Source organism: Rhinolophus sinicus, linkage group LG03 (assembly GCF_036562045.2).
Source record: "Rhinolophus sinicus isolate RSC01 linkage group LG03, ASM3656204v1, whole genome shotgun sequence".
Classification (NCBI taxonomy): Eukaryota; Metazoa; Chordata; class Mammalia; order Chiroptera; family Rhinolophidae; genus Rhinolophus; species Rhinolophus sinicus.
The window spans coordinates 23,061,134-23,085,094 of record NC_133753.1 but is presented as its reverse complement, the minus strand read 5'-3'; the positions used below and the strand labels follow the sequence as shown (position 1 = coordinate 23,085,094).

General features: G+C 50.9%; 1 protein-coding gene and 1 long non-coding RNA gene across 3 annotated transcripts; one reads left to right on the top strand and one right to left on the bottom strand.

Moving 5' to 3' along the window:
- Window positions 1–1,563: 1,563 nt before the first annotated feature.
- Window positions 1,564–23,493, bottom strand: TGFB3 (transforming growth factor beta 3). Its single transcript, XM_019733603.2, has 8 exons — window positions 22,827–23,493; window positions 21,324–22,549; window positions 13,758–13,921; window positions 13,326–13,455; window positions 7,829–7,936; window positions 6,019–6,190; window positions 3,694–3,847; window positions 1,564–2,774 (listed from the first exon to the last, which is right to left on the bottom strand). Exons 2-8 carry the CDS (start codon window positions 21,661–21,663, stop codon window positions 2,616–2,618), a joined length of 1,227 nt encoding a protein of 408 aa, XP_019589162.1. The 5' UTR covers window positions 21,664–22,549; window positions 22,827–23,493; the 3' UTR covers window positions 1,564–2,615.
- On the top strand, window positions 7,915–21,330 carry LOC141570525 (uncharacterized). Of its 2 annotated transcripts, none has more exons than XR_012494590.1 (3): window positions 7,915–8,046; window positions 15,904–15,977; window positions 17,989–21,330. It is a non-coding gene; the product is annotated as an uncharacterized LOC141570525 (long non-coding RNA). The 2 variants fall into 2 exon arrangements; XR_012494589.1 differs by lacking the exon at window positions 7,915–8,046 and adding an exon at window positions 13,915–14,947.
- Window positions 23,494–23,961: the final 468 nt, after the last annotated feature.

Below are 23,961 nucleotides of genomic sequence, written 5' to 3'. Positions count from 1 at the left end.
GATGGGTCACCTGATGCCCCCTCCAGCAGCAGTGTCTTTTCCAGAGTCCCTCCGTACCCTCCCTCAAAACAAGCGTGTATTTTTGAAGAGGACAATGGTTTGAGTTTCTGTAGTGCCTGTAAGGGACACGTGGAATGGGGAGGATGCCCATATTTGTATGTGTTCATTAAGATAAGAATAGAACTCCAACAAAAAAAGAACAGTTGGAGTCCCACTGCGTTCTGTTTTCTTTGCGACACTTCAGGAAACATGTTGCCTTGGTTCTTGGGTTTTAGTAGCATTCTATGAGGTTGGATAACAAGGAAAGTCTATTCTAGGGCCGGAAAGACTATTCTCCTCTTCCCTATTGAAGCTCACGTAAGGACCAACAATGTCAGGTATTGTACACTGCTCCTCAACATGTAGTTTTTAGGCAGTCTGGACCCTACCCCAGCTCTAAAGACATCTCTAGAATTGCAGCATGAAATTGTACGTTTTTGATAAACACTTGGGTGATTCTCATGCTCACTGAAATTTGAGAACGGCAGCCACAAGTGAGTAGACTCTGAAAGTCGAGATAGCCATGGCCCGTGGCCAAAGGGCTGGGCATGCCGCATCCCCTATCTAGAGCTACTGCTCCCTTAGGTAGGATGGAACATGACCCCACCTGCCATGATTTGGGAGCAGGGACACAGGTAGGCCCTGAAGTGGAAGTAAATGGGTGCCACGTGGGATGCAGGCTGAGAGAGAAGCCCTTAGGGTTGGCTGGGCAGGGACAAAGCAGGAGAAAAGTCTTGGTGACCAAACACAGAGGCACGGACATAAATCATCCATATCCCGCACCCTGCAAATTTTAGCTTCACGTAGACTATTTTACCAGTGAGGGGGTAACGTGATTTCAATAGAGGAAGGAACAGGCTTTTCGGGAGCCGCTGGATGGTTCCGCGCTGCAGATGGTTGCTTCCGGTGGACCTTGATGGCACGTAGAATTCTGCGTTGCTCTGGGATCTGTGACCTCAAAAGGCAACTACAGGGCTGCTTTCTTGCCCTCTCCCGTTCCCAGGTCCCTGACAAGAGGCCCTTTGTCTGAAAGGGGTTCCTGGGGAGCTCTTTTAGGCTTAACCTGGTAACAGAATTGGCAGCTGCTTCGTAGGCCATTTGCCACTGACAGCTTCTCTTATTCTCAACTGATTTGGAGGGTGAGCGGAGATTTTCAAAAATGATCATTTTGGTAACTTATAGTGAATGTCCAAACCAACACATTTCCATGGGCAAGTGCTCACGCCAAGTGATGTTTGCCCGTAGTTAATTGGAGGTCAAATTCACAGACTGTACTTTCTGCAAATCTGAGCCACTGCCTCAGTGTGTCTGAGAATAATATACACTGAAGAAAAATGAGAACTCAAACAGTAGTGCAGTCTTCTCAGACAGCAGAAGGCAGCCCGGCGTGCCTCTGTGCAGGGCGGTCACACTCAGAAGTGTTCCGTATCTGAGATGCTCTGCCCAGATTCCAGTCACCTCTGAGTAGTAGATATGGACATAGAATTAAGAAAAGGGTCATTGAGGATATTTACTGAGTCAGACTTGCACTTTAGAATCAGGCTTTTACTGTTCTAGAAGCAATCTTCCAGAAGATGAAATGATTCAAGATTCCCCAAAAATATTTATTTATACAAAGATTTCGAGAGTAATATTTGTATTTGTCTTTATACCTCAGTCTACGCATGTGGGGCCACGTCCCTGTGTGGCACCGTGCAGCTTCCCCCGCATACCCCGCATGTTGTAGCACCTGCTTCCAGGAACTCCAGATGAACACAGGGTCTCAGGGGGCCAGGGGGGGACCCATAATGCCCCAAAGGCTGCACAGACCCAAAATTCAGGTATGTGCACCCTGACCTGGAAGGTGTCTAGCCAAATGTCCAGGGGGAAATACGATCTAGTGAGAAGGCGAGAGGAGGGACCCAGAGGGCAGACAGGAGAGGGTTCGTTCCCACCTGCTTCTGAGTTCAGCGTATCCACAGGGCCCAATATAGTTGGTGGCCCGCGAACGACATGACCTGGACTTTTTCCCTGTAGTGACCCTTGATGCTGACTGATGTCAACAGGACAGTTTGCAAAAAGAACAGATTTGTCCTTAACCCCAGATAGTCTGAGATACAATGCTGGGACCATGTCTTGGTAACCTGTCTGAAGAAAAATGCTTGCCTTGTATAACGTAATCCAGATTTCCTAGAGCAGATGTGGGGCAGCAGAAGTGTCTTCCAGTCTGGCCCTGTCCCAGCCATTCTCTGCCCTTCTCCTCCCTAGGTATCCCAAATCCCATTGCCGTACGACGTGTCGACTTGCCATCCCTCTTCCTCTGTTCCCACCACCTCTGTCTACACCACAGAAAATCTGCGTGTTCTGAAGAGTTCGGCCTTCCCCTAACCAAACCCACACTTTCTTTACCACAGTGATTCTCAGAGCCAGCAAGAAAGAGAAATGTTCCAAAAGGGAACCTCCGTCTCAGCCCTTTGCCTGGAGCTGCAGGTTGGGGCTCCAGGCCTCAAGGTGAGGTCTGTTGCTTTTGTGTTTCCCGAGGAGCAGGCAGTCAGGCAGTGGCAGTTCTCTCTCCTCTCTCTGTCGCAGGTGGGGTCTCAGCTACACTTACAGGACTTCACCACCATATTAGAGAGATGTTCCACCTTGGGGGTCCTCCCAACATAGTACAGGATGGTCAGGGGCTCCAAGTCCTGGGGCACGCAGCAAGGTGAGGCAGATGCTTCAGGATTCAAGGTGTTGTACAGGCCCAGCACCTGGGGAGGACACAGCGTTTAGAGGATGGAAAGCCACGCCTTGGGCCTGGGGTCTCTGCAAGCTGGAGGGGCTGCTCCAGAGACTGAGTGAGTGGTAGGCTGGCCGTGGGCGCGATCCCCGTTTGGGTGAGTGACTAGGGCTGCTCATCCCCAGAGGAGGGGTGAGAACACCCGCGCTTGTTCGTTAACAGTTTCAGCATCTAACAGATGTTGGGGGCTTTAAATGGGTAACGGAATTCTCTCGGTGTTCAGAAAACTCCTAGGTTGGTCTTCCTAGCTCTAAGTGGTTGCTTTGGTGAGAAATGTTCTCACGGAACATTGCCATTTAGTAAATGCCAGAGTGTGGGGCCGCAGACAGGACCAGTAATAATGAGCTGTAAGGAAACGTGCTTCATAAATTGCTGCTCTGTTTTGATTCCCCTGGAGGGAAAGACAAACTGGTTTCAGACTCATGGACTTCCCTCCCTCCCCTTTTCTTCTTATTGCTTCATATAGCTTCTTCTGCGTGCTTTACACTGTCTTTCAGAATAACTTGGCTTCCAGTCAAGAAGCTGGAATTATCAGAGTCCTCTAACTGATGGTAGAAGCCATTCTGCCTCAGCATGCTTTGCCAGCCATGTGCACATATCTCTGACATGTAGGGTGGCATGTGATTGCTAATTAATTTCCAGAATGGTACAAAAGCTTTAGACAGCACACATAAGACATCTGGTTGGAATTAGGGAAGAAATTACAAGGGCAGAATGTGACCAAGTGGGGTTGGACCAGGGTGCCAAGATCAGCAGCTCCGCCAGAGGGATTTTGCTCACCCCAGATCGTCATTTGCTCATTCAACATTCAGTCCTTCATGCATCCTTTTTACCAGTGGCCCAGCCGGCTCGGGCCCAGCGCCCTGCATGGCCTGAGCCCTGCCCCATACCTTGCTGTGGGTTGTATCTGCACTGCGGAGGTATGGGCAAGGGCCTGAGCAGAAGTTGGCGTAGTAGCCCTTAGGTTCATGGACCCATTTCCAGCCCAGATCCTGTCGGAAGTCAATGTAGAGAGGGCGCACACAGCAATTCTCCTCCACGTTGCTACAACACAAGACATTTATAGAAAATCAACCTAAAAGGAAACCACGAATGTAAAAGACTTCATAAATGGCCCTCATATTTGCACGTGGAGGCCTTCCTGGTCATTGTAAGAGCATTGCTCTCATCAGTGGCATCCCAAGTTCAAGTTCATTGAGCTGTCTAGACTATAAAGGCATCTTCTGTGTTGAAGACCATAATCCCAGGGACATAACAGGCAGATACAGATGATACATGAAAAAGAGAGAAAAGGCAAAGGGGGCCCTGCCCCCTTTTACATTATGAATCGGAGACATAAATTGCTCCACACAAAACCAAGCACTGAGTGTTCTTAGCCGACTCAGCTTTGTAAAGGTTGGCTTTATTTTTCTGTTCCTATGTGCATCCAACCAGAAATGAACTCTAAGCTCATGCAGCCTATATACTATAGTAGATGACTGCTTAGACGAAATCTTGTGGCCCCTGAATCAAAATGAGGCATATCCTTCTATTAGACTCCTAGATGACCCCCAGATGTGATTATCAGGCCGCTTGAATTCTGTTGCCTGCAGAAATCCATTTGGCAATACCCCTGGTCAAGTGGGCAGCTAGTCTGTACTTCAATATCTGCTGAGACTTAGAACTTGCTATTTCCAAAGGCAGGTGTTGACCAAAATCTGGCTTCTTGTGGGTTCCAGGGGTGAACCATGGCAGACACTCTTGGCTATCTATTCAATAACCATCCCTACCCCCCTCTCCCTTGCTGCTTCCCATCACAGAGTCTAGAACACCAGGTACTTGTTTTCCTGACCTCCACCGCAGGTAGGGGTGGTCATATATAACCCAGCAGTGACCAATCAGACAGAAGGAGAAGTGTGCTGGTGGTAAGGGCAGATTCTGACAAAAATATTTGATTCTATATATAAATCAGAGATGGATGGGGAAAGCTGCTGGCTCCGCCTCATCCCCCTTCCCTTCTTGAGCATGAACAAGATACCTGGAGCTCTAGCAGTCACTGTGACCGTAAACAAGAGCATGAAAAGCAAGCCAGCACATTCAGCGTGGCAGACCAGAGGGCGAGAAAGCCAGAATCCCCAACTGCTACTCAAGCAGCCAGCCCAACCCTGAGGCTGCTGCTGCAGGCTTCTTGTGAACAAGAAGTCCTATGTGGTTAGGCCACTGTTACTTGCAGCCAAGGGCATTCATTCCTAACTGACTAAAAGCCACATAGAAAACAAATCCACATGCCATCTTCAGGCGGTTGCAGGCAACCACATTGCCTCACCCCCCACCCTCTCTGTTCCCCAAGCTCAACATCCCTCATTTCATTCAGTTGTTCCTAACAAGGCATGGTTTTAAGATCTAAAAATGTCCCAAGTCATTCTACCCAGCTCCATCCAGGCATCCTCCTCTCCAGCCAAACTGACCCATTCGTGTTCCTTCCTTTGCTAGAAGTGCTTCCTGCCATATCCCCACCTACCCAAACCTCACTCATCCCGGAAGGCTCAGATTCCACGCCCTCCTGAAGCCTTTCCTGCATTCATTAGGTGAACTCCAAATTCTTCAAGCACTTTATCCTTCAGGCCTTCTCGTGGATGCGGTCATTTTCTACCTTTCAGTAATCGCTACACATGCTTTAGCAGCTCTCTCCTTTATATACAAGAAGCTAAACTCCTCCTAAATAAGAGAAGAGGCTCTGTGTTTCTCATCTTTTCACTGTGGCTACCCAACTACTTCGGAATTTGTTCATTAATTTCTCCAGCTCAGAATCTTCACTGCAAATAGAGACTGCCCTATTTTCCCTCATCTGGTAGCATCCTTGGACACTTCATAGGGAACTGAGCTCTTCTTTCATGGAAATGCCTGCATTAATCTCCCTGCCACGCAAACACCCCCCTCCCCCCAAGCACTATAAACCATGAGACCCGTGGAGAGGCTTCCGCCAAGCCTCGCCAATCCAAACCATTTTAGCAACGCTCTCCTCCTCGTGTACTTTACCCAGGGCCTTCCAGAACTGGGCTGCAGAAAAACGGGGGGGCTCCCAGAAAAACAAAGAGATTTGTAAGCGGTTTTAAATCTTTCCTGGAGACGTTTGTGAATAGCATCAGGGACCGTGGGGCTGAGCGTAGCGTGGGCCGGGGGCTGCCCCACAGCAGACACCAGCAGTTCACGACCCGGAGCGGGCCCAGGCTCACCTGAAGCAGTAATTGGTGTCCAGCGCCCGCTTCTTCCTCTGACCCCCCTGGCCCGGGTTGTCCAGCCGGTGAGGGGGGATCATCATGAGGATGAGGTGAGGGTTGTGGTGATCCTTCTGCTTCCTGAGGCGCCCCAGGTCTCCACGGCCATGGTCGTCCTCACTGTCCACGCCTGCAGAGGGAAGGAAGGCGACAGCCGCCTGTCTGAGGAAGGGGGCATGGAGGCTGCTTTCTCATCCCATCCCCTCACTGCCGGAAAGAGGGACAGTCAGTCTGCAAGGAAGGCAAGCAGTAAGGTGCAGCTTCGGATGCTGCAGGAAAGGGAGACTTAGCATCAAGGGACCCACGAGGCACTTCTGGTCGGCTCCTTCCTGACTCCTGCGCACACATCTGCCCAAGGGCAGAGAGCTCTTCCCGAGATGCTCCTGGGCATCTTCAGGGACCCATGATGCATCTCTGTCCCTGGGTGGCGGCCTCACATCCCTTTGGGCTGTCAGTTTGGATTCTGGACTTAGAATCTTGGGGTGTTTGAGTTTCCTCTATGATCTGGATTGGTCAAGATGGCACAGATGTACCCCCACACACACACACAATTTAAGGTGTCACAATTTAATATAGCTTGAATGGGAGCCAGATGAATGAGACTGAGTAATTGTTACCATGTACACTGCACTTATAGGTTCAAAAGTGTTTTCACTGTAAAACTCAGGTGAGCTAATGAAGTGTATGATAAACAGCTTAGCAAATTCAGGAAAGAAAACCTGTTATTTCATCTGAAATGAAAACGGCTGAATGAGAAAGAGTGTCAAGTAAAAGGAGATCTGCTTTATGACACAGCTGCCGACTTGTCCATCTCCACCAAGTTCAGGACCATGAGCAATTTTATGTACATAGTGGGGATGTGGACCTCACGAAGGAGCCCTAGGTCTGTGAGACAACCGAGAGGCCCGGATTTCCAATTTCCTTTCCTGAAAATCTTTGTGAACAACACTGTTTACGGAAGCGGCAGGATTTTGTCCTCACCTGGACTGCAGGTAAGGACTCTACAGGTCTTCTGAGCTCTGAGGTTGTGTGATTAGAACGTCAAATGTTCGGCTTTAAGAAAAAAAACTCTGAAATAGAGCCCGTGAAGGGGAAAAGGGCTGCCCGGGCTGGGAGCCAAGAGAGGCCTGCACCTTTTTTCCAGACAAGCCTCTGATCTCAGGCTTTGACTTGGTTGGTTTGACCTTGACAAACCACCTGGCCACAGGTGTGCCTCAGTTACCCAAATTGGGACTATGAAAGGAAAAGACAGCGTCCCTGGAATCCAGAGACTGTCTAGGCTGAGCACCTTAGAAACATATTGGAAAATCAGAAATGACCCTCAACACAAGCACCCCAAGCCCTGAAGCCGTCGTTCAAAACCAGATGCCTCCTAGGCAAGGATCAGGGGGGCTCCGCGACCTGGCAGGCTCAGCAGGCAGGGCCCCCACCATCATAGCCACTAATGTTCCTCTCTTCTGGGGGGCAGGCAGACTATTATTTGTTGAGCATCCCAGGCACAGTGTTTTACACGTGTTATTTAATTTGTATGAAAACCCTGTGATACAGGTACTCTCACCCCCATTTTGCTCACTGAGCTCAGGTACCACTTACCTACCCTGGCTTCCAAACGCTAATGTACTCTCTATATCTAGAACCTGTGCGTCGCACTCATTGCTTTTAGGACAAAGCAGAATCACTCAAGTACGAAATGGTCGGCCATCTCTGTGAGGGAGCTCGCTTCCATTTCCTGGGGCTGGTAGGGTCTCCGTGCAATCCATTTTGTTACCTTTGAATTTGATTTCCATCACCTCGTGAATGTTTTCCAGGATGTCTCCATTAGGCTGAAAGGTGTGACATGGACAGTGAATGCTGATTTCCAGACCTAAGTTGGACTCTGCAAAATATGACACAGAGTTGGTTAGAAAAGCACTTTGTGTAACGGAGAGGTGTACCCACCCGCTCATGCACGGGAGGCCCGTGGCCCTGCTTCCACAGACAGTCACAGTCAGTGGGCTATGCTGAGTGTCAGAAGAGACCGAGTGCTGCCAAAGCTAGCGTGGACCTTCACGCTCATGTTGCCACATGCCATGTATTTCTGTTACAGTATGAACAACCAAATGGAGACGTAAACTAGTGGGGATCATGACGGAGAATTTTAACAGTCATCTATTTTCAAAGGATGGTATTAGGAAAAGAAACTGATACCTGCCTACTTGGGGGCAAAAGAATATGAAGATACAGGAATGAAGGAAGCAACTACTCATACCACATAGGTGTTTATTGGGAGAGGAAATATTCAAGCCAAACTGCTGAGAAAGTATGAGGGGAATAGGCAGTATATCTGGGCAAGACCAGGGAAAGGGAAAACCAAAGAACTCTGGGGCAGAGAGGCAGTGATTCAAAAGGCCACAAACTCAAAGGGCCACAAGATGGGTGGAAGGTGGCACCATCCGAGCCATAGGGTGAAAAGTCAGGAAGCAGTGTCACAGCCTGGTCACCTGCAAACAAGCAGCAGAATCAGTCTAGGTGGAAGATGCCAGCATTTCTACCAGCGCTCTGATTATCGACATAGAGCGGTAGATTCCGGTGAAAATCCCGGTTATGCTTGGCCATGTTTTCCTTAAGGAACAAGGACATGATGAGGTGAATGTTATTTGGAAGTTTCTTCTTTGTGAATCCTTCTTCACCTTGATGGGGAAGTTGGAAATGTGGACGGCTCATGGAAGGAAACAGCTCAGGAAGACGGTTGTGAGCCTAGAGCACAGGCCGGAGGAGACAGCCAAGGACCAGGCCAAGGGGCCAGACGCCATGAGCTCAGGGAGAACAATCACGGGGAAGCCTGGAGGTGCCAGGGTTCAGTGACTGATATTCTGGTGCAAGAAGGCCAGCTCTGGCCCTTTCTCCTCCTATTCGTTGTGGGATTAGGGGTTTTGGTAACAAAAATTGGGGAGGCAAGGAAATTAGTAAAAGAGGTTGAGTGAGGCAGAAGAAAAAATAGTAGTAGTAGTAAAAAAAATGTAACTAAATCTAGTAGTTTTGTGCAGGGAAACTAGGTAGGATCTGGTATCATTTTAATTCTGGTGGGTAAGACAATCAGGGAAGTTCTGTTGATCCGGGGGCAACAGCCAGCTGTGGTCAGCAAAAGCAGAGGTCATGGGGGACAAATCACTCTGGGTTTCGGCCAGCATCTCAGAGATTGATTGATTTGCCCTCTGAGACACCCTAGTTCTGTATGAGCCTCCAGCCTTGGGGCCAGCCTGCGGTCTTCTTGAACTCTGGTGTCATCGGGAATGTGGCGACAGAGTCCCAGGCTCTGGGCCTCGCGTGGAAAGATGCTGGCTCAGTTATTAGTTGGCTGTCAGCTGTAACCAGTTAGCCATTAGCCACTAATATAACAGCCATGGCTGGGCTAGCAGGCATGGATTGCAGCTCGCAGGTTGGTTGGCTGGCAGAGAAGCAGACGGTGGATTGCGGATCGTGTGGCTCCTGCTTCCTGTGTCTCCCACCCAGCCGCCAGCGAGACTATAGTGGTATGACGCCCCTATCTATGGCTCCGTGGGTGTTCCTTTTTGGCCTCACCATATCCTGCGTTCTGGTGCGGGGAGTGGGACCAGAGACCCCGCATGACGGGAAAACCCCAAAGAGTCCAGGCCAGTTCTGCATCCTTCTCTTGGGCAGAATGGCCCAAACCCAGAGATTCCAGCCTCTGTTAGGCAGACCTGGGTGTCCCAGTCCTGCTGGTGAAAAACCAGCTCAATCTCTTCATCCATAAACTCAGAGCCCAGCCTCATTTGTCCTGCCCCAAATCAGGGACGCCTCTGGGACACACTGACACCTGCTGAGCTTGAAGATTTGTTTCCGAAGATCAGCTCTGGTAGGGACGGGAGGGACCAATAGAACAAGAGCCCCAGCTAGGGAACAAGAAGTGATTAGAGAGAGAGGCGTAAGGAGTGTCCCCTGCCTGGTTTAAGGGAGCTGAAAGTAGGAGCTGGAGTAGCTGAAATGGGCCACATAACACAGCACACTTCCTATTACCCAAAGGGTTTAAGGGGAGCTGAGAGAGACCTGGAGTGGGCATGTCTATGATTCTGTGAGTTAAAAGTGCAGATGCAGACAGATGTGTTGGGGAGGGTCAGGGTTGGGGAAGAGGTGGTAAGTGGGAGACGGGGCCCAGCGTGGCCAACAGGCTCTGTCCAGGTAGGGAGCTCAGAGTGATCACAGTTATCACCCACATTTGTTCCGCACCACGTGGCCAGCACCACGCTAAGACTTTCATGCATTAACTCCTTTAATCTTTATAATAATCTTACAAAGTAGAAACTACTGTTATCCCCCTTGTATAAATGAGGACACTGAAGCTTAGGGAAATTACGTGGCTTGCCCAAGGAACTCAGCCAGTAAGTGGTAGAGCCATCATTCTCAATGCAAAGATTCAAACACAGGCAGCCTGATGCCAGACCCACACTTCTGATTGTTAGAGACAAAGAGGGGCCAACAGAGACCACCAAGGAAGACGGCTGCACTCTCCCTAAGACGCGGAATGGTTGTGTTTTCCCAGTGTCCGACCTGTCCCGGGCCACAGGGAACCTGCTAGGTGAGGCCTGGCTCTGCACACAGAGAAAACACACGTGTGGAGTAATAGCTCAAGGGTATGAGGCCCTGGGCCCCCAGCTCTGGAGAGGGCTCCCGCCAGCTCTGGGACCCAGAAGGCAGCCTGGGAACCTGGTACACGATAGGCTCTGAGATGTTTGCTGAATGAATGTAAGACCAGATGTGTGACTCAGTTTCCTCATTACTCCACACCACCAACTGCTCCATTTGTAGTCCATTTGCTGCCTCGTTTGGGGCCACAAACTCTGAAGAGGCTCATGAGCTCTGCATAAGTAAAAGCCTGTGTCTGATTCCCTGTGCAAAGGGGCAGGCAGCATCTTCCTGAGAGGGAACTGAGGCTTCCATTGAAGAACTAACCTCAGAATTGGCAGCAGTGGGAATAGTGGGTGGAGGACCCATAGGTTTTATTGCAAAATTATCTTTTTGATGTCTCAAGGAGGATGGAAATCATTCTCAATGCAAAGTTTTCACTGAGTTCTGCAGCTGTGAAAATAAGAACTCCTTCAAGTGCTCAGGGCTTCAGAGAAATCCAGGTGGAGCCGGTCAAAATCAGGGAAGCTAAGAGATTCATTTTCCTGGCCTCTCGTCTCTGTAGCCATGCCGGGCTCTAGGTGGAGGGCTGTCTGAGTCAGAATTCCCAACAGTGCTGCCTGCTGTCAGCAGATCCACGTGGGTTCTCCAGGCTTTTACCTTCGTGCACAGTAAGGGAGGTAGGGTAGAATTCCCTGGTAACCCTCGGAGCTGAGGCAGAACCTCCAGCCCATGACCTGCCAGCTCAGCCACCAGGTGAGGCCCCCCAGACGGGACTTGCAAACTCGGATGCTGATAGGGGTCCGGCAGGGTAGGGAAGTAAGCACGTGAGCCTGTCTATCATGCCAAGTAGGGACTGCCCCTCCCTCTTGGGGAGCACCGGGGAGTGGTGGGGCTTGTGGGGCCACGAAGAAGGCACACCCCACCTCAAAGGCAGCCACTAACTCAGTCCAATGGATCATTACCAGGAAATCTTCCAAGTTTCAAGAAAGGCCAGAAGCCTAGGTTTTATGTGGAATCTAACTTAAAAAAACAAAACAAACCGTTGACCACCAGTTAAATTGAAAATAATCTGTAGGCCAAGCAGTTTGTGATCTTTGCCTTAGAGCTTTCACGCCCACTTTCCTAAAACACCAAGGACCAGGAAGGACCCACCTGCCCCCAGGGAGCCTGGAGCTCAGTATGCAGGTGGACTGGCTCTAAGGCAGTTTTCTGACAACAGCAGAAAACTCTTCGGAAGAGAGACAGAATGAACAGAGGAGACCACCATAGGTACCCCCACCCCACCGAGCGTCAGACCAGCAGTCGCACCAAGTAAAGAAGGGGAGAAACAGCAGACTGTGATGTCACAGGCAGCGGCAGTCATGAGGCTCCATCTCTAATCCAGGCTGGAGGACCTTGGTTAAATCACTTAACTTCTCTGGGCCTCAGTTTCCATACCTGATCCAGTAAAAGCCTACTCTTGGGTAACAGGCTGAAAACCATGGAAGTCTCAAATATATGTGATCTTTAAAACACCTCCGTGAGGCATGCAAGGAAGGAACCATGACCTTATGCTCCAGGTAAGGAGTGGCTGACATATTTGGGGCATGTGAAGTTTGCTATGCCTGCCTGTTGGACAGCTCTACCTGAATATCGACCAAGACTTTCAAACGTAATTGGCCAAAACAGACCTTCCCCCAAACTGCTCTTCACCCTGTCTCCCCTATTGCAATAAGTAGTACCCCCTGGTGTTCAAAATCTTAGACGTCATCTAGACTCCTCTTGTGTGGATACCATATGTAATCCACCTGTCCTATTGGCTTTACCTCCGAAACAGAAGAAACCCATTATCATCTCCACACGCGGCGACTGCCACAGCCGAAGCCCCGACTGCTGTCCTCCAGGCTGCTGCGAGACCCCTAACCTGGTGCTCCTGCTGCTTCCTTTGACCTCATGGCAACCAGAGGGGTATGGAAACCCAGTCACCTCACCCCCCTCTTCCCAGCCCTGCTTATAACCTCAGGACTTCTCATCACACTTGGAATGAGTCCTAAACGCTGACCATGGCCTAATAGGTCCGAAATCATACGGCTGCAGCTACCTCTCGGGCCCCAGCTCACTCCGCTCCAGCCACACCAGTCTGTTTGCCGCTTCTAGAACAAATCAAGCTTGCTCCCACCTGGGGGGCCTGGTCTCCTTGTTTCTTTTGCTTTTTCTTGACTTTTACAGGCTGGCCCCTTCTCATCACTCAGATCTCAATGCACAAATTCCCTCTAGGTAGAGACCCTCCCTGAGCATCCAGTGTTGGACCCCAGGCAGTCATTATGACATTGCCCTCATTCTGATTTTCATGGTACTTACCGCTATCCGAAATTCTTACTTGTCTATTTGCTTATTATGCGTCTCTCGCACCAGAACAAACGCCCCCTAAGTCTGGGACCTTACCTGTCTTGTACACTGCTGAATCCAGGGCCTGGCTCAGGGGGAGCATTTAATAAATATTAGTTGAGTGAATGAATGAAGGACACACAGAGAGTCTGGCAAAGCCAGGCTTTGACCGCAGATTTGCGACTCCCGTAATTCTGCTTTCTTGCCTCTGTTTCATGAAGGAACACCGGACCTGAGGTGCCTTCCAATGAGCATTCTCAGAGTCAACCTACCTCTTCGCGAGAGCCATTCACGCACAGTGTCAGTGACGTCAAAAGACAGCCACTCGGCAGCGCCCCGCGTGGGGAGATTCTTGCCACCGATATAGCGCTGTTTGGCGATGTGCTCATCCGGCCGCAGTATCTACGGGGCAGAGAAAGGAAAGGAGTGAGAACCCGACACCTGGACAGAGTCCGGCAGCACATGTCACAGTGCAGGAGGACGGCTTGGGGGAGGAAGAGGAAACTGAAAGTTCCTGAGTGCTCCTTGGCGCTCCTTAGTTAACGCTTAATCCTCTTAACGACAGACACATACAGAAATGAAGCCTTAGCGGAGGCAGGATTCACAGCCAGGCCTGCCCAACTCTGCAGAGGGGAGGCCTCCCAGTTATGGCAAAGGGGCGGGCCCTCGCCTCCCGCTGGTTTCTGTCCTGGGCGGGGCCTCACCTGGAAGAGCTCCACCCTCTGCTCGCTGCGCTTGGAGCTGGGGTTGGGCACGCGCAAGAGCCGGAACTCTGCTCGGAACAGGTTGCTTCCATTCTTCTCTGCCGAGGACACGTTGAAACGGAAGACCTTGGAGGTGATTCCTTTGGGGCAGACGGCCAGCTCGTCTAGGAGACAAAGCAGCAGGGAGAGGCACAGCATGAGTGAGCCCCACAGAAGCAGGGTGCTGCCAACGGATACTCGCCTCGTGGCCCAGGTCCCCACTGTGACCTGGGGGGACGTGGGAGCTGGAGGCCTCAGATCTAAAGGTGGAGCTAGGAAGAAGATCCGTGGTGGCCCTGGAATCACACACAGGCCTGAGAGACCTCAGAGCCCTAGGACATGGCGTTCAAGACTGGCCAGTCAAACGTAACCGCCCCCCTCCCATTGCCTCGACATGCCAACTCTGGCAGGCTCTCCAGCCTGCCTTTTCCACTCTTTTAGAAAATACAGATTCTCAAAAGATCTCAGCCATTCCCCCCTAGTAGTTTAATCAACTCATAGTAGATTCATTCATTCATGTGTTTGTTCATTTAGGCATTCATTCATTTATGAAAAGCATATTGAGCAAAAACTATGTGCCAAGGATAACGTTAACAGAGGGAAGCGAAAATGAATAGACATGGCCCCTGCCTTCCAGGAGATTAATATCCAGAGGAGGTTATGAATACATGGACCCAAATAACAGGACCAGAGGGGTGGGGCTGAGGGCCTTTGAAGAAGCCCAGGAGTTGCTGCAAAGAGATCAGAGGAGGGAGAAAGCGGAGACCACTTCATGGAAGAAGTGACATCTGAGCTGGGTCCTGCAGGAGGAAAGGGTTCAAGGTGCAGACGTAATTCATTTCTCATGGAACTGCTGCTGGAAGCACAGGCAGGGTGGGGAGGAAGAGCAAGTGAGTAAGAGGGACCCCAAGTGGCCAGGCTGGAGCAGATGAGATGAGGTCAAGACGGCAGATTGGAGTCCACCAGCAGGGAGGCTGAAATGTCACACCAATGAGTTGGATTTTTATCCCATTAACAGGAGGGAACCATGGAAAGTGTCAGTGCGGTGACATAATCAACACTGTTTTAGGCCTAATGAGGCAGCATGGGCCTGGCCAAGAGCCCACATCTCGAACCTGGCAGACCCACAGATGTTTCTTCAGACCAAGCTGGTCAGTCGCCATTGGCTCCTTTTTCTCTAAGGGTTTCTTTCCTTGCCAGCACGTACTATGCCAGCCTGTCACCCCCATGGCCTCTTCGTCCCTGTCCATGAGACAGAGGGCAGCGAATGCTCTTTCCCACCCCTCAAAGCCAGATAGAGGAACGAGAAAGACCCTGTCTTTTCTCCTGTACACTTTACAACCTCAAGGTCCAAGCAGCATTAACACCCAGAGAAAAACTTTCTACACAAAAGGTAACAATAGATAGAACTTGAAACTCAAGCTCAGAGACCCAGATTCCACACATAATGGACATGGCTGAAATGAGCTCATAATCACCCCGAGGGGTGGTTTAGGAAATCACGGACAAGGCGGGAAGGATCAGAGGCCTGGAAACAAGCAAATGCACTACTGATCTTTAGGAAAGGATGAGTGAGTGTTTCTGGAAATTGCCATCTGGTGGGCCTGACACTGGTTCTTAGAAAATTAATGGAACAGATGTTAGGAAAACAAATGTGTGAATGCTGGCTAATGAAGTCCTGATTAATAATTGGCTTTGAAAGAACAAATACTGCCAACTAGTCCCTGAATCATTTCAGATAGAACCAGAGAGGGGAATCATGATGGCAATTTAATGTTTAATTTTGCGAGTTTGTAACCCTCTAGACATTTGGTTAAGCTACTTGGGCTGGCAACACTCTCAACTGACATACTTAGTTCTTGAAGGAGCTGTCATCAACATGGCTTCAGTTACAATAGTACCTCCAGTAACTGTTGAAAGAGGGAGTAAAGGGTATATCCGTGCAATGTACTCATTGCTGTAAAAAGGGAAGGGGGAACAGAAATGGCACATACCAGTGAGGAAAACCAGAGTGGGGTCAAGATGGTGGGAAGCCAGATGTGGGGACCCATGAGCTAACAGCGTCTTCAGGACACCCTAGTAACCATCTCTCCTTGGTTTCTTCCAGCCCATCAATGAGATATCTGTTCCCTAAGATGGACTCACTGCTCTAGGTGGGAATTTCAAGGAGATTTCAAGAAGGTAAGTAGGGTCATTTTTTATCACTTGGATCTACAGATTTCTAATAGAGTTAGAAGGCATATTAAGGGGTCATCTAGTGCAACCCTCTTCAGATGAAGAAACTGAACTCCGGCGGGGGGGGGGGGCGGTCTTGGCCAGGGTCACAGGTGAGTAAATTGACGCTAGTAAGCACAGCTCAGACACAATTATTACTGATTTAAAAAGAATGTCATAGGAGAGAAAAAAAAGTAAATATAATCTTCTTGACAATTAAATCCACTGAGTAATAATGATGTTTTAAATAATTTGTGGAATAAAAGTGTAAATAAACAAAATGCAGTAACACCACCTTACATTTCACAGAGCTTTTTTAAACTCATTTGATCCTCTAACAATCCTTGAAGAGAATGAGAATAAGTAAAATTTACCATTTACAAATGAGAAAAGTATCGTGAAAGTTAAATGACTTTCCCAAGGAAAGTCACTCAGCTAGTAGGTGGCAGAGGTGGGATTTGAACCCAGGTCTTCCACTTTATTTATTGAAGCGAAGACTCTGGAAGTTGGAGGGGACCTGCGGGATCATCTAGTGGAGGGTTGGTTTTCCCAACAAAATGCGGCAGGATTCCATGCCGTGGGTCTAGAGAACCAACCTGTGCCTCAGACAAGAGCCAGTTCTCAGTCTGTTCTGTAGTTAAGCCCTGCTTCGGCAGAACACTAGTGTTATTGAGAGCTGGACTAGCAGGTCGACCTTTACAAATTAAATTATGACCAACTTTTTCCATTAACACACAAAATATATAGATTAATGGCTGCCATTTTCTCTTTTGTGCTATAGGGCCAGAAAAACAAGCAAAAAAAAAAAAAAAAAGCCTGTAGAGTATTCGTGGAAAATCCTGGGAGCAGCTGTCGAGGCCTTTTAAAATGTTTTCAGACACCTGGGCTCATAGATGTGCCTTTGCTTGTATACATTTCTGCTAGTAAAATTACGGCTGGTTCCAGTGACACGACTACATGTGTCAGTGTGGCCGAGCTTCTTTACCTCAGCTGTACATTAGAATCACCTGGAGATCTCTGAAAACAGATGCTGCATGGACCCTCTCCCCAGGGGAGAGTCTCACTACCTTGGTGTGTGGGTGGGTCCAGAGCTTGCTTTTTCTTTTTTAAGATCTCCAGATGATTCTAATATGCAGCCAGGGTTGAGAACCACACTTTATAGTGCTCTGCAAAGGGTACCATGGCTTCCAGATGTTCTGCAAGTTTGAGAAACCACAGCTTTAATGGTTTAACCTTTAAATGGGTTAAACTTTAAATGTATTAGACATGTTGTTTGTCCAATGCATCATTTTTTAAAAATTTGAATTAAAAGCCCATAAACATTGTAAGCCTGTGTTAAAAGTTGGGAAAGCTCACAGAAAGATCCAGATTTTCTGCTCTTCTGGGAAATGGTAAGATCTAGTCAACCTGGAACCACAGTCCTAACTGCAAAAATCAGCAGGAGCAGAGTAGTGGGTGCCCCTTTTTCATGGGGCACATGCGCTCCAGGTCCCCCCACCCCCACCAGCCTTCGCTACATTCTCTCCATGACCCAAGGCAAGTGTGCCACACAATTTGCCATGGTGCTCGTGCTGTGGCTTTTCTTCTATCTAGATTATTTGCATTAGCTGCCTGGCTTCTGTGGGCACTTCTGTTTGCAGCCCCTCAAGGAAAGTTTTCACCCTAGGTCAGTGAGTCTTTGGCTTCAGTGCGTTTAAGAAGCAATAGGGAGCTTGTTGAAAATACAGATTCCCCAGGACCCAACCCCCAGAGATTCTGATTCGGGAAGGGTGAGGCAGGGCCCGAGAATCCTGTTTTCACGTTTACTTAGTCTCTCGACCACACTGGGAGAAACGCTGACCTGGTGCACGAAGGCATTGGCATCAGCACACATGAGTTCTTTCAATACTTGTTTTAATTTTCAGAATGAACAAAATCTAAATGTAGCAGCCAGAAAACAAAAAGAAAGGCCAAAATATCAAGTTTTCTCTCTACTCAGGAATTCTGGGTTTGCTGGTCCTCTTAGCACTGCCCTTGGATGAAAATAAGAGTCTCCCGCCAGACACAGGTAATTACAAGCCAGAAGATAAAATGACACCCACACCAGCTGATATCTTGATACCAAGGATGACAGAGGAACTGAAAAGGTGTGCCCTTCCCCACCACATGGGCCAGAGAAAGCCTCCACCCACTTCCCATAACAAAATCCTGGAGAATTATAAAAGGAGTCACAGTCTTGCCTTCACTCCCCAGCAGTGATGTTGAATCATCCCAGATGTAACCATAAAATTGTTTCAGCTAAAAGGGCTTTTGAGATTATCTCTGACTTTATAGATGAGGAAACTGAGGCTCAGGGAGGTGATTTGCCCAGTTCCACGTGGTGGAATCGCTTGACTCTTCATTGGATAAAGAAAAATCCTTCACTGAATTTGGGAGAACGCTTGTGGCAGTATGACTCTCCCAGCCATAAAAATAGGCAAAGCTAAGAAAGAACGCACCCAGTTACCCCTCTGCAGTCTATCACCAGGGTTACTAAGAATAGCTCTTGTCCCCTCCTGCTCAGTCCAACTAGTGATTCATTCATGTTGTTAGTCAGAGTTCTCCTGGAGCCTAAGGTTAAAGGTAGGACTTGAAATGTGTATTCTTCACAGCTGCGTCTGTGCTCACTACTAGCATGCATTCTGCAGGCAGAGTCCCTGCTCTTTTTGGGCAAACTGCTTAACTGATGCACATTTCAGTCCCTTTATCTGCAAAACAGGGAAATCAGGGTCCCTCTCTGATGGCAGAGCCAGAGGATGGGCCCTTCCCTCTCTCCTCTCACCCTGGTGCCCTTTCTTTTGCACCACTGAAAATTATTCCTTCCTGCACTTTGCCCTCCAGTGCCTTCCTGTCTCCTTGACCCAGCTCTTGCTGTCACTTCCCTCCCAGGGCCTGTGCACTGGGTATGGGAGGGGGCTGGGAGTGACACAGCGTGGGAGAGAATGTGATCTCATCCCCTCCTCACAGAAGCTCTGGCACCCAGACCCTGTCAGTGCCCCACCACAGACCCACTGCCACCCCCTGCCTGCTGTCCACAAGTTCAGGACAGGCTTCCCTCCACCCTCAAAGCCTCTGACGATGGCTCTCTGCTCCCACTCAGCATCTGTTGGGCGTTTGCCTCTGCCCACTGCCTTCTTTATAAGTAGTGTGCCGTATGTGGCTGCCTCTCCAGGGCTGGCTCAGCACCTGACCAGCTGCAGGGCGGGCCCAAGCTGCGCCTGCTCAGCCTCTATGTCACCTCCAACAGCTGCAGAGAGTCTGGGCCTGCTTCCTGTTTGCACCTGTGAGCCTCCATGGCATTGCCCACGTCTCACTGGGCCCTGCCCACCCCCCCCGTGGCATCCTGGGTAGCATCCTGCTCACTGTGCCAGGTTTGCTCCCTGCCTGACCACAGCTCCTGGCCCCAGGGTCACCCCTGCCGGCTACAGTTTTGAGGTCCTGCCCAGTATCTGTGCGGTCCTGCCCCGGCTTTTCCCAAGGCTCTCCATTGTTTGTGCCCTGAGTCTGTGCACAAAATTGGGGTCCACTGGTACCTGCATGCCCTTGCATCTGTCTGGCTCATTCATTCTCAGCTGGGGATGCCAGGTTGGGTGGGCCCTGGTGACCCAGAATCCCTCCTCCCCGGGACTCCTACTGACCTGGACCGTTAAGGTCCCAGTCCTTCTCTCTTACCCTGGACTCATCTCAAACCTCTCCTGCCTGCCTCAGCCTTCCACCCTCCTAACTGTGGCCACTAATACTCCTGCCTTCATTGGTGCCCAGGGGTTGGGGGCTTAGCCATCTAGCTGCCAGTGTCTCTGGGAACTGTGGGCCCCCGGCAGACCCCAAGTCAGCCCCCTCTGGAGGACCCTGGGCAGGGCGCACTAGCTCTGCCCTGTCCTCCAGCCTCCACCCCACACAGTAGCCACATCCTAAGGCAGGGCGCTCCATGCACCACAGGAAACTGGAGCGGGAAACCCTCGCCAGTAACCACAGGCTCCTGGGCCTGGCAAGGACCAGCTCCCACTGGGGCCTTTTGCACCTTCAGCCAGAGCTGGTCCACCCATCAGCCATCCTCTCCTCTTCCTTCTCTCTAGCCAGGTTCCTTTCAACCCTGCAGTCCCTCCCCCACCTCCACCTCCCCACCCCCACCCACCGCTGACCACCCTCACCCGGCCTGCTCCATCCCACCTTCCAGCTCCCACTCTAGGCACCTCCCAGGTGAGCCAGGGCTGAGGTAGTCAGGGTGGTGAGGCCACCTGCTGGTAGGAAAAGCAAACAGAAATCTCTCCAGAGTCCCTGGCCCACGAGTGGCTCACATTCTTCCTTCCTGGGCTGTCAGTTTCTCAACATCTGCCAAATCTCTGTCTCTCATGTTGAGGTTTTTTAAATCCCTCTTCAGTAAACACACATGACTTCCACACGTGTACAAACACAGAGACGTCTCACTCAGAAGCCTCCCAGCTCCTCGGCATAGACAGGAGCCTCCTGGGAGGGCACACTCCCAGACACACGCTCCCTCTGCACCCACAGCCACACCTCCCATCCACTCTTCCAGTGACACGCAGACACGAAAGGGCCGCCAGCAATCGTCTACATATCCAGAGCCACAACCCTGCCTTCCTGTGTCCACAGGCCTGGAAGACACCCATTTTGAGCACAAAAATCTGTCTTCTGTTATAAAGCCAGACTACACATCGCCCTAAAGCACATGTACATGTGAACAGGGGTGTGTACCCTTCCCCCACGCCCACAGCTCACGTGGGTCACGTGTGTGGTGGAGACTGAAGGACCCAGACAGTAAGAAGCTGTCTCTTGCCTGGGCTTCAAAAGCTTGACAGACATTAATGTGGGGTAGGTACTCCTCTTCCCAAGAACTGGAAAAACGGAACCAGAGACGTGTCACAGTGAGTTGTGAAAAGTAGGGAGAAGACGGAGGTCTCCAGATTCATGGAACTGTAGGGCTTGAGAGAGAGCCAGCCCTGCCCCTTTATGGCACCTTTGGCTTACAGTTACCCATCTGCTCGCCTGGGCGAGAGCACATATGTTAATGGGACGGCACAGTGCAACTCCAAATCAAAATCAGTCAAGGATGTGATTCGAGTTCGGCAAGCAGCTCCACCACAGGGCTCCTGGCCTCCCAGAAGCGCCAGGCTCTTACCAGAATGGCTCTGTCTCCCTCCCCACCCACCTACCCAGCCCCAATTGCACATCATACCTCCTGAGCCATCGAGCCACCGATAGGGCCCCCTCCGTGGAACTCCCTACTCTAGTTCAGACCCTTCAGAGCAGACACCCAGCGAGAATTGGACTTACTGTGCTCCGCTAGCCCCTGGATCATGTCGAATTTATGGATTTCTTTGGCATAGTACTCCCACTCGGTGTTTTCCTGAGTGCAGCCGTCCTCCCTCTCCTCCAGCAGCTCCCGGGTGCTGTTGTAAAGGGCCAAGATCTGGTAGGGGACGTGGGTCATCACCGATGGCTCGGGAGGACTGGTGAGCCTGAGTTTGCTCAAGATCTGTCCCCTAATGGCTTCCACCCTCTTCTTCTTGATGTGGCTGAAGTCCAAGGTGGTGCAAGTGGACAGAGAGAGGCTGACCGTGGCAAAGTTCAGCAGGGCCAGGACCACCAGAGCCCTTTGCAAGTGCATCTTCATATGCGAGCCGGGGAGAGAGGCCAGGGAGGCTGTGAGGCCTGGCAAGGAGGAGACCCCAGCAGACGTGCAGAAGGAGGGAGGAAAACCAGGCGGCCTCCCTAGATCCCGAAGACTGAGGCTTGGCAAGAAGGTGCATGAACTCACTGCACTGCGAGAGCTTCAGGACTTCCAGGAAGCGCTGGCAACCCTGAGCACGAAGAAGCCGACTGTGTGCCTTGTAGCTCTGGGTTTCTTCTCCATGTGTCTAAACAGGTTCTGCTGGGCTCTGACTCCCAGCAGGCCAGGTGGAGGGCAAGCAGAGGGCTGGGAGGGGTGGCAAGGCAGCTGGGAGTGGGAAGGGAGCTGGAGTTTTTCCTTAGGTAAAAATAAATAGAGCGGATATCTGATATTGCCAAAGGCCTCTTGGCGATGGGGAGAAAGTGGGTATTTTAAAGAAGGAGCAGAAGGACCATGGCTTGGGTCCCAAAATCAAAATCCTTGCCTTGCCCTGAGGGAGAATAAGAAAAGAGAATGAAAAAGGAAAGGGGAAAAAATTGTTAAAAAAAAAAAAAAAAAAAAAGTCAGATCACCAGTGAGTAGGTGGGGAGAGGCAGGGCTGGGCTGCTGATGGCCCAGCTAAAGGTGGGGGCAGCACAGGACACACTTGTCGCTGCTCGGGCACACCATTCATGCTTTCTCTTTTGTTTACACTTCCTCGGGGGCTTGCTAAATGACTTTGTTCCCGCTGCCTCTTGTCTTCATTGGCTGGGATGTGGGGTTATGTGCAATTGGAAGGCAGGGAGGACAGGCCCCTGGAGAACAGCCCCAATAATCCACTTGGACGCCCAGGGTCACCAGCACCTCGGCTTGTCTTCTCCCTCGGCCATTGCTTCTGTCCCCTGCTTCTCTTTAAAAAATAAAAAGGAAAAGAAAAATAAAATAGAAGCCAGCTCACTGCACGCCTGCTCCGGAAAGCTGTTATTCCTTCTTTCTCATGCTTCTTCCCCTATCTCTCGCCTCCCTTGCTCATTGCCTCGGACTTGGCTTTCTGCTTCCCTCCCTTTCTCTCCCTCCTGCGTTTCCCTCTCCCTCTCCCTCTCTCTCCCTCTCGCTCTTCTCCCTCTCTCACACACACACATGCACACACACTGCTTTCTCTATTTCTCTCTGCTGAAATTTTATACCTCCCTCCGATGACGTCTCTGGCCCGGGTGGGGGAGGGAGGGACCAGCGCACGCAGCCTCTTTTGCTGCACAATTTTAATGTTTTAAACAGGCACAGGAAAAGCCGAGTCCGTTTGAAAAATACTTTGCGAGTCCTCTAGTTCGACGTGGTAACTGAACTTTTTTTCCCCTCTTGGAGTCACTCCTGCTACACGTTGACTGTTTTTCTGGAAAGTTACTCCGATGAATCCCCTCCCTCCGTCTCCCCCAACTCCTTCGCCCTCTCCAGCTGTCAGTCTGTCCCTCTCCTCCGCGAGTCTCACTCCTTCCCGGGCCAGGCCCGACTCTGTGCAGGGTCGGGCGTACGCGGGGCCTGGGCAGGGGCGGCCGTGCCACCCTCGGTTGGGGCGATGCCCGGACTAGTTGCGGGCTTGGAGTTGGGTTCAGCTCCGCGGCGATCCTGGCCCCGATTCTTCATTGACAAGATTGGAGTCGGGCAGCCTGCTGAAGCTTGGAGATGCTCCAGGGGCACTGAAAATGGTGGCGTTTTTCTGCAGATCGAGGGTGCCCTCTGGCGAGGCGAGGCCGTCAGTGACCGAGGCTCCGCGAGTCGGAGCCGGGAAGGCGAGGAGGGCTGGGGACTGCGGGCTGGGGCTGGGGAGAAGGGGCTGCAAGAAAGGGCGAGGAAAACAAGCCTGAAGGCCTGGGGGAGTAGCCTCCCTCTCGGCCCGACGTGCGTACAAGTGCAACTCTCCCTCCCCCGAGCCCTGCTCTGCAGCGGCTCTTGCAGAAATGTCCTCCAGATGTTCGCAGCCTCCCTCCCCGCCGGGGGTTCCGCAGGGAACTGAGCCAGTGAGCGCAAAGTCAGCAGTTGGCAGGAGCCCATTTCCCAGATGGGTGAGGGGAAGTTTTCTCTTTTCTTTCGTTCCTCGTCTCTGCCTAAGCTTCTAGGTATTTTCCCAGAAGCTCAGGGAGGGCAAGGCACATCGCTTCCTGGGAATCAGTGCTGCTCCCCTCCACGCCACCCCAACCCACCTCATCCGGCCTTCCTGGACCCTTCCTGCCAGATCTGGTTCCTGCTCCTGGCTCCTAGGCCATTAACTGAAGAGATGTTCACTGCATCCCCAAAGACCACGGTTGATCAGTTTACAGTGGA

Bases quoted from the DNA above. Each gene is read 5' to 3' on its own strand.
- TGFB3 (XM_019733603.2), bottom strand. From the start codon at position 21,663: ATGAAGATGCACTTGCAAAGGGCTCTGGTGGTCCTGGCCCTGCTGAAC. The intron at 7,937-13,325 runs GTAGGTTGACTC...CATATTTTGCAG, and splicing joins TGAATGGCTCTCGCGAAGAG to AGTCCAACTTAGGTCTGGAA. The intron at 2,775-3,693 runs GTATGGGGCAGG...TGTCCTCCCCAG, and splicing joins CAGATACAACCCACAGCAAG to GTGCTGGGCCTGTACAACAC.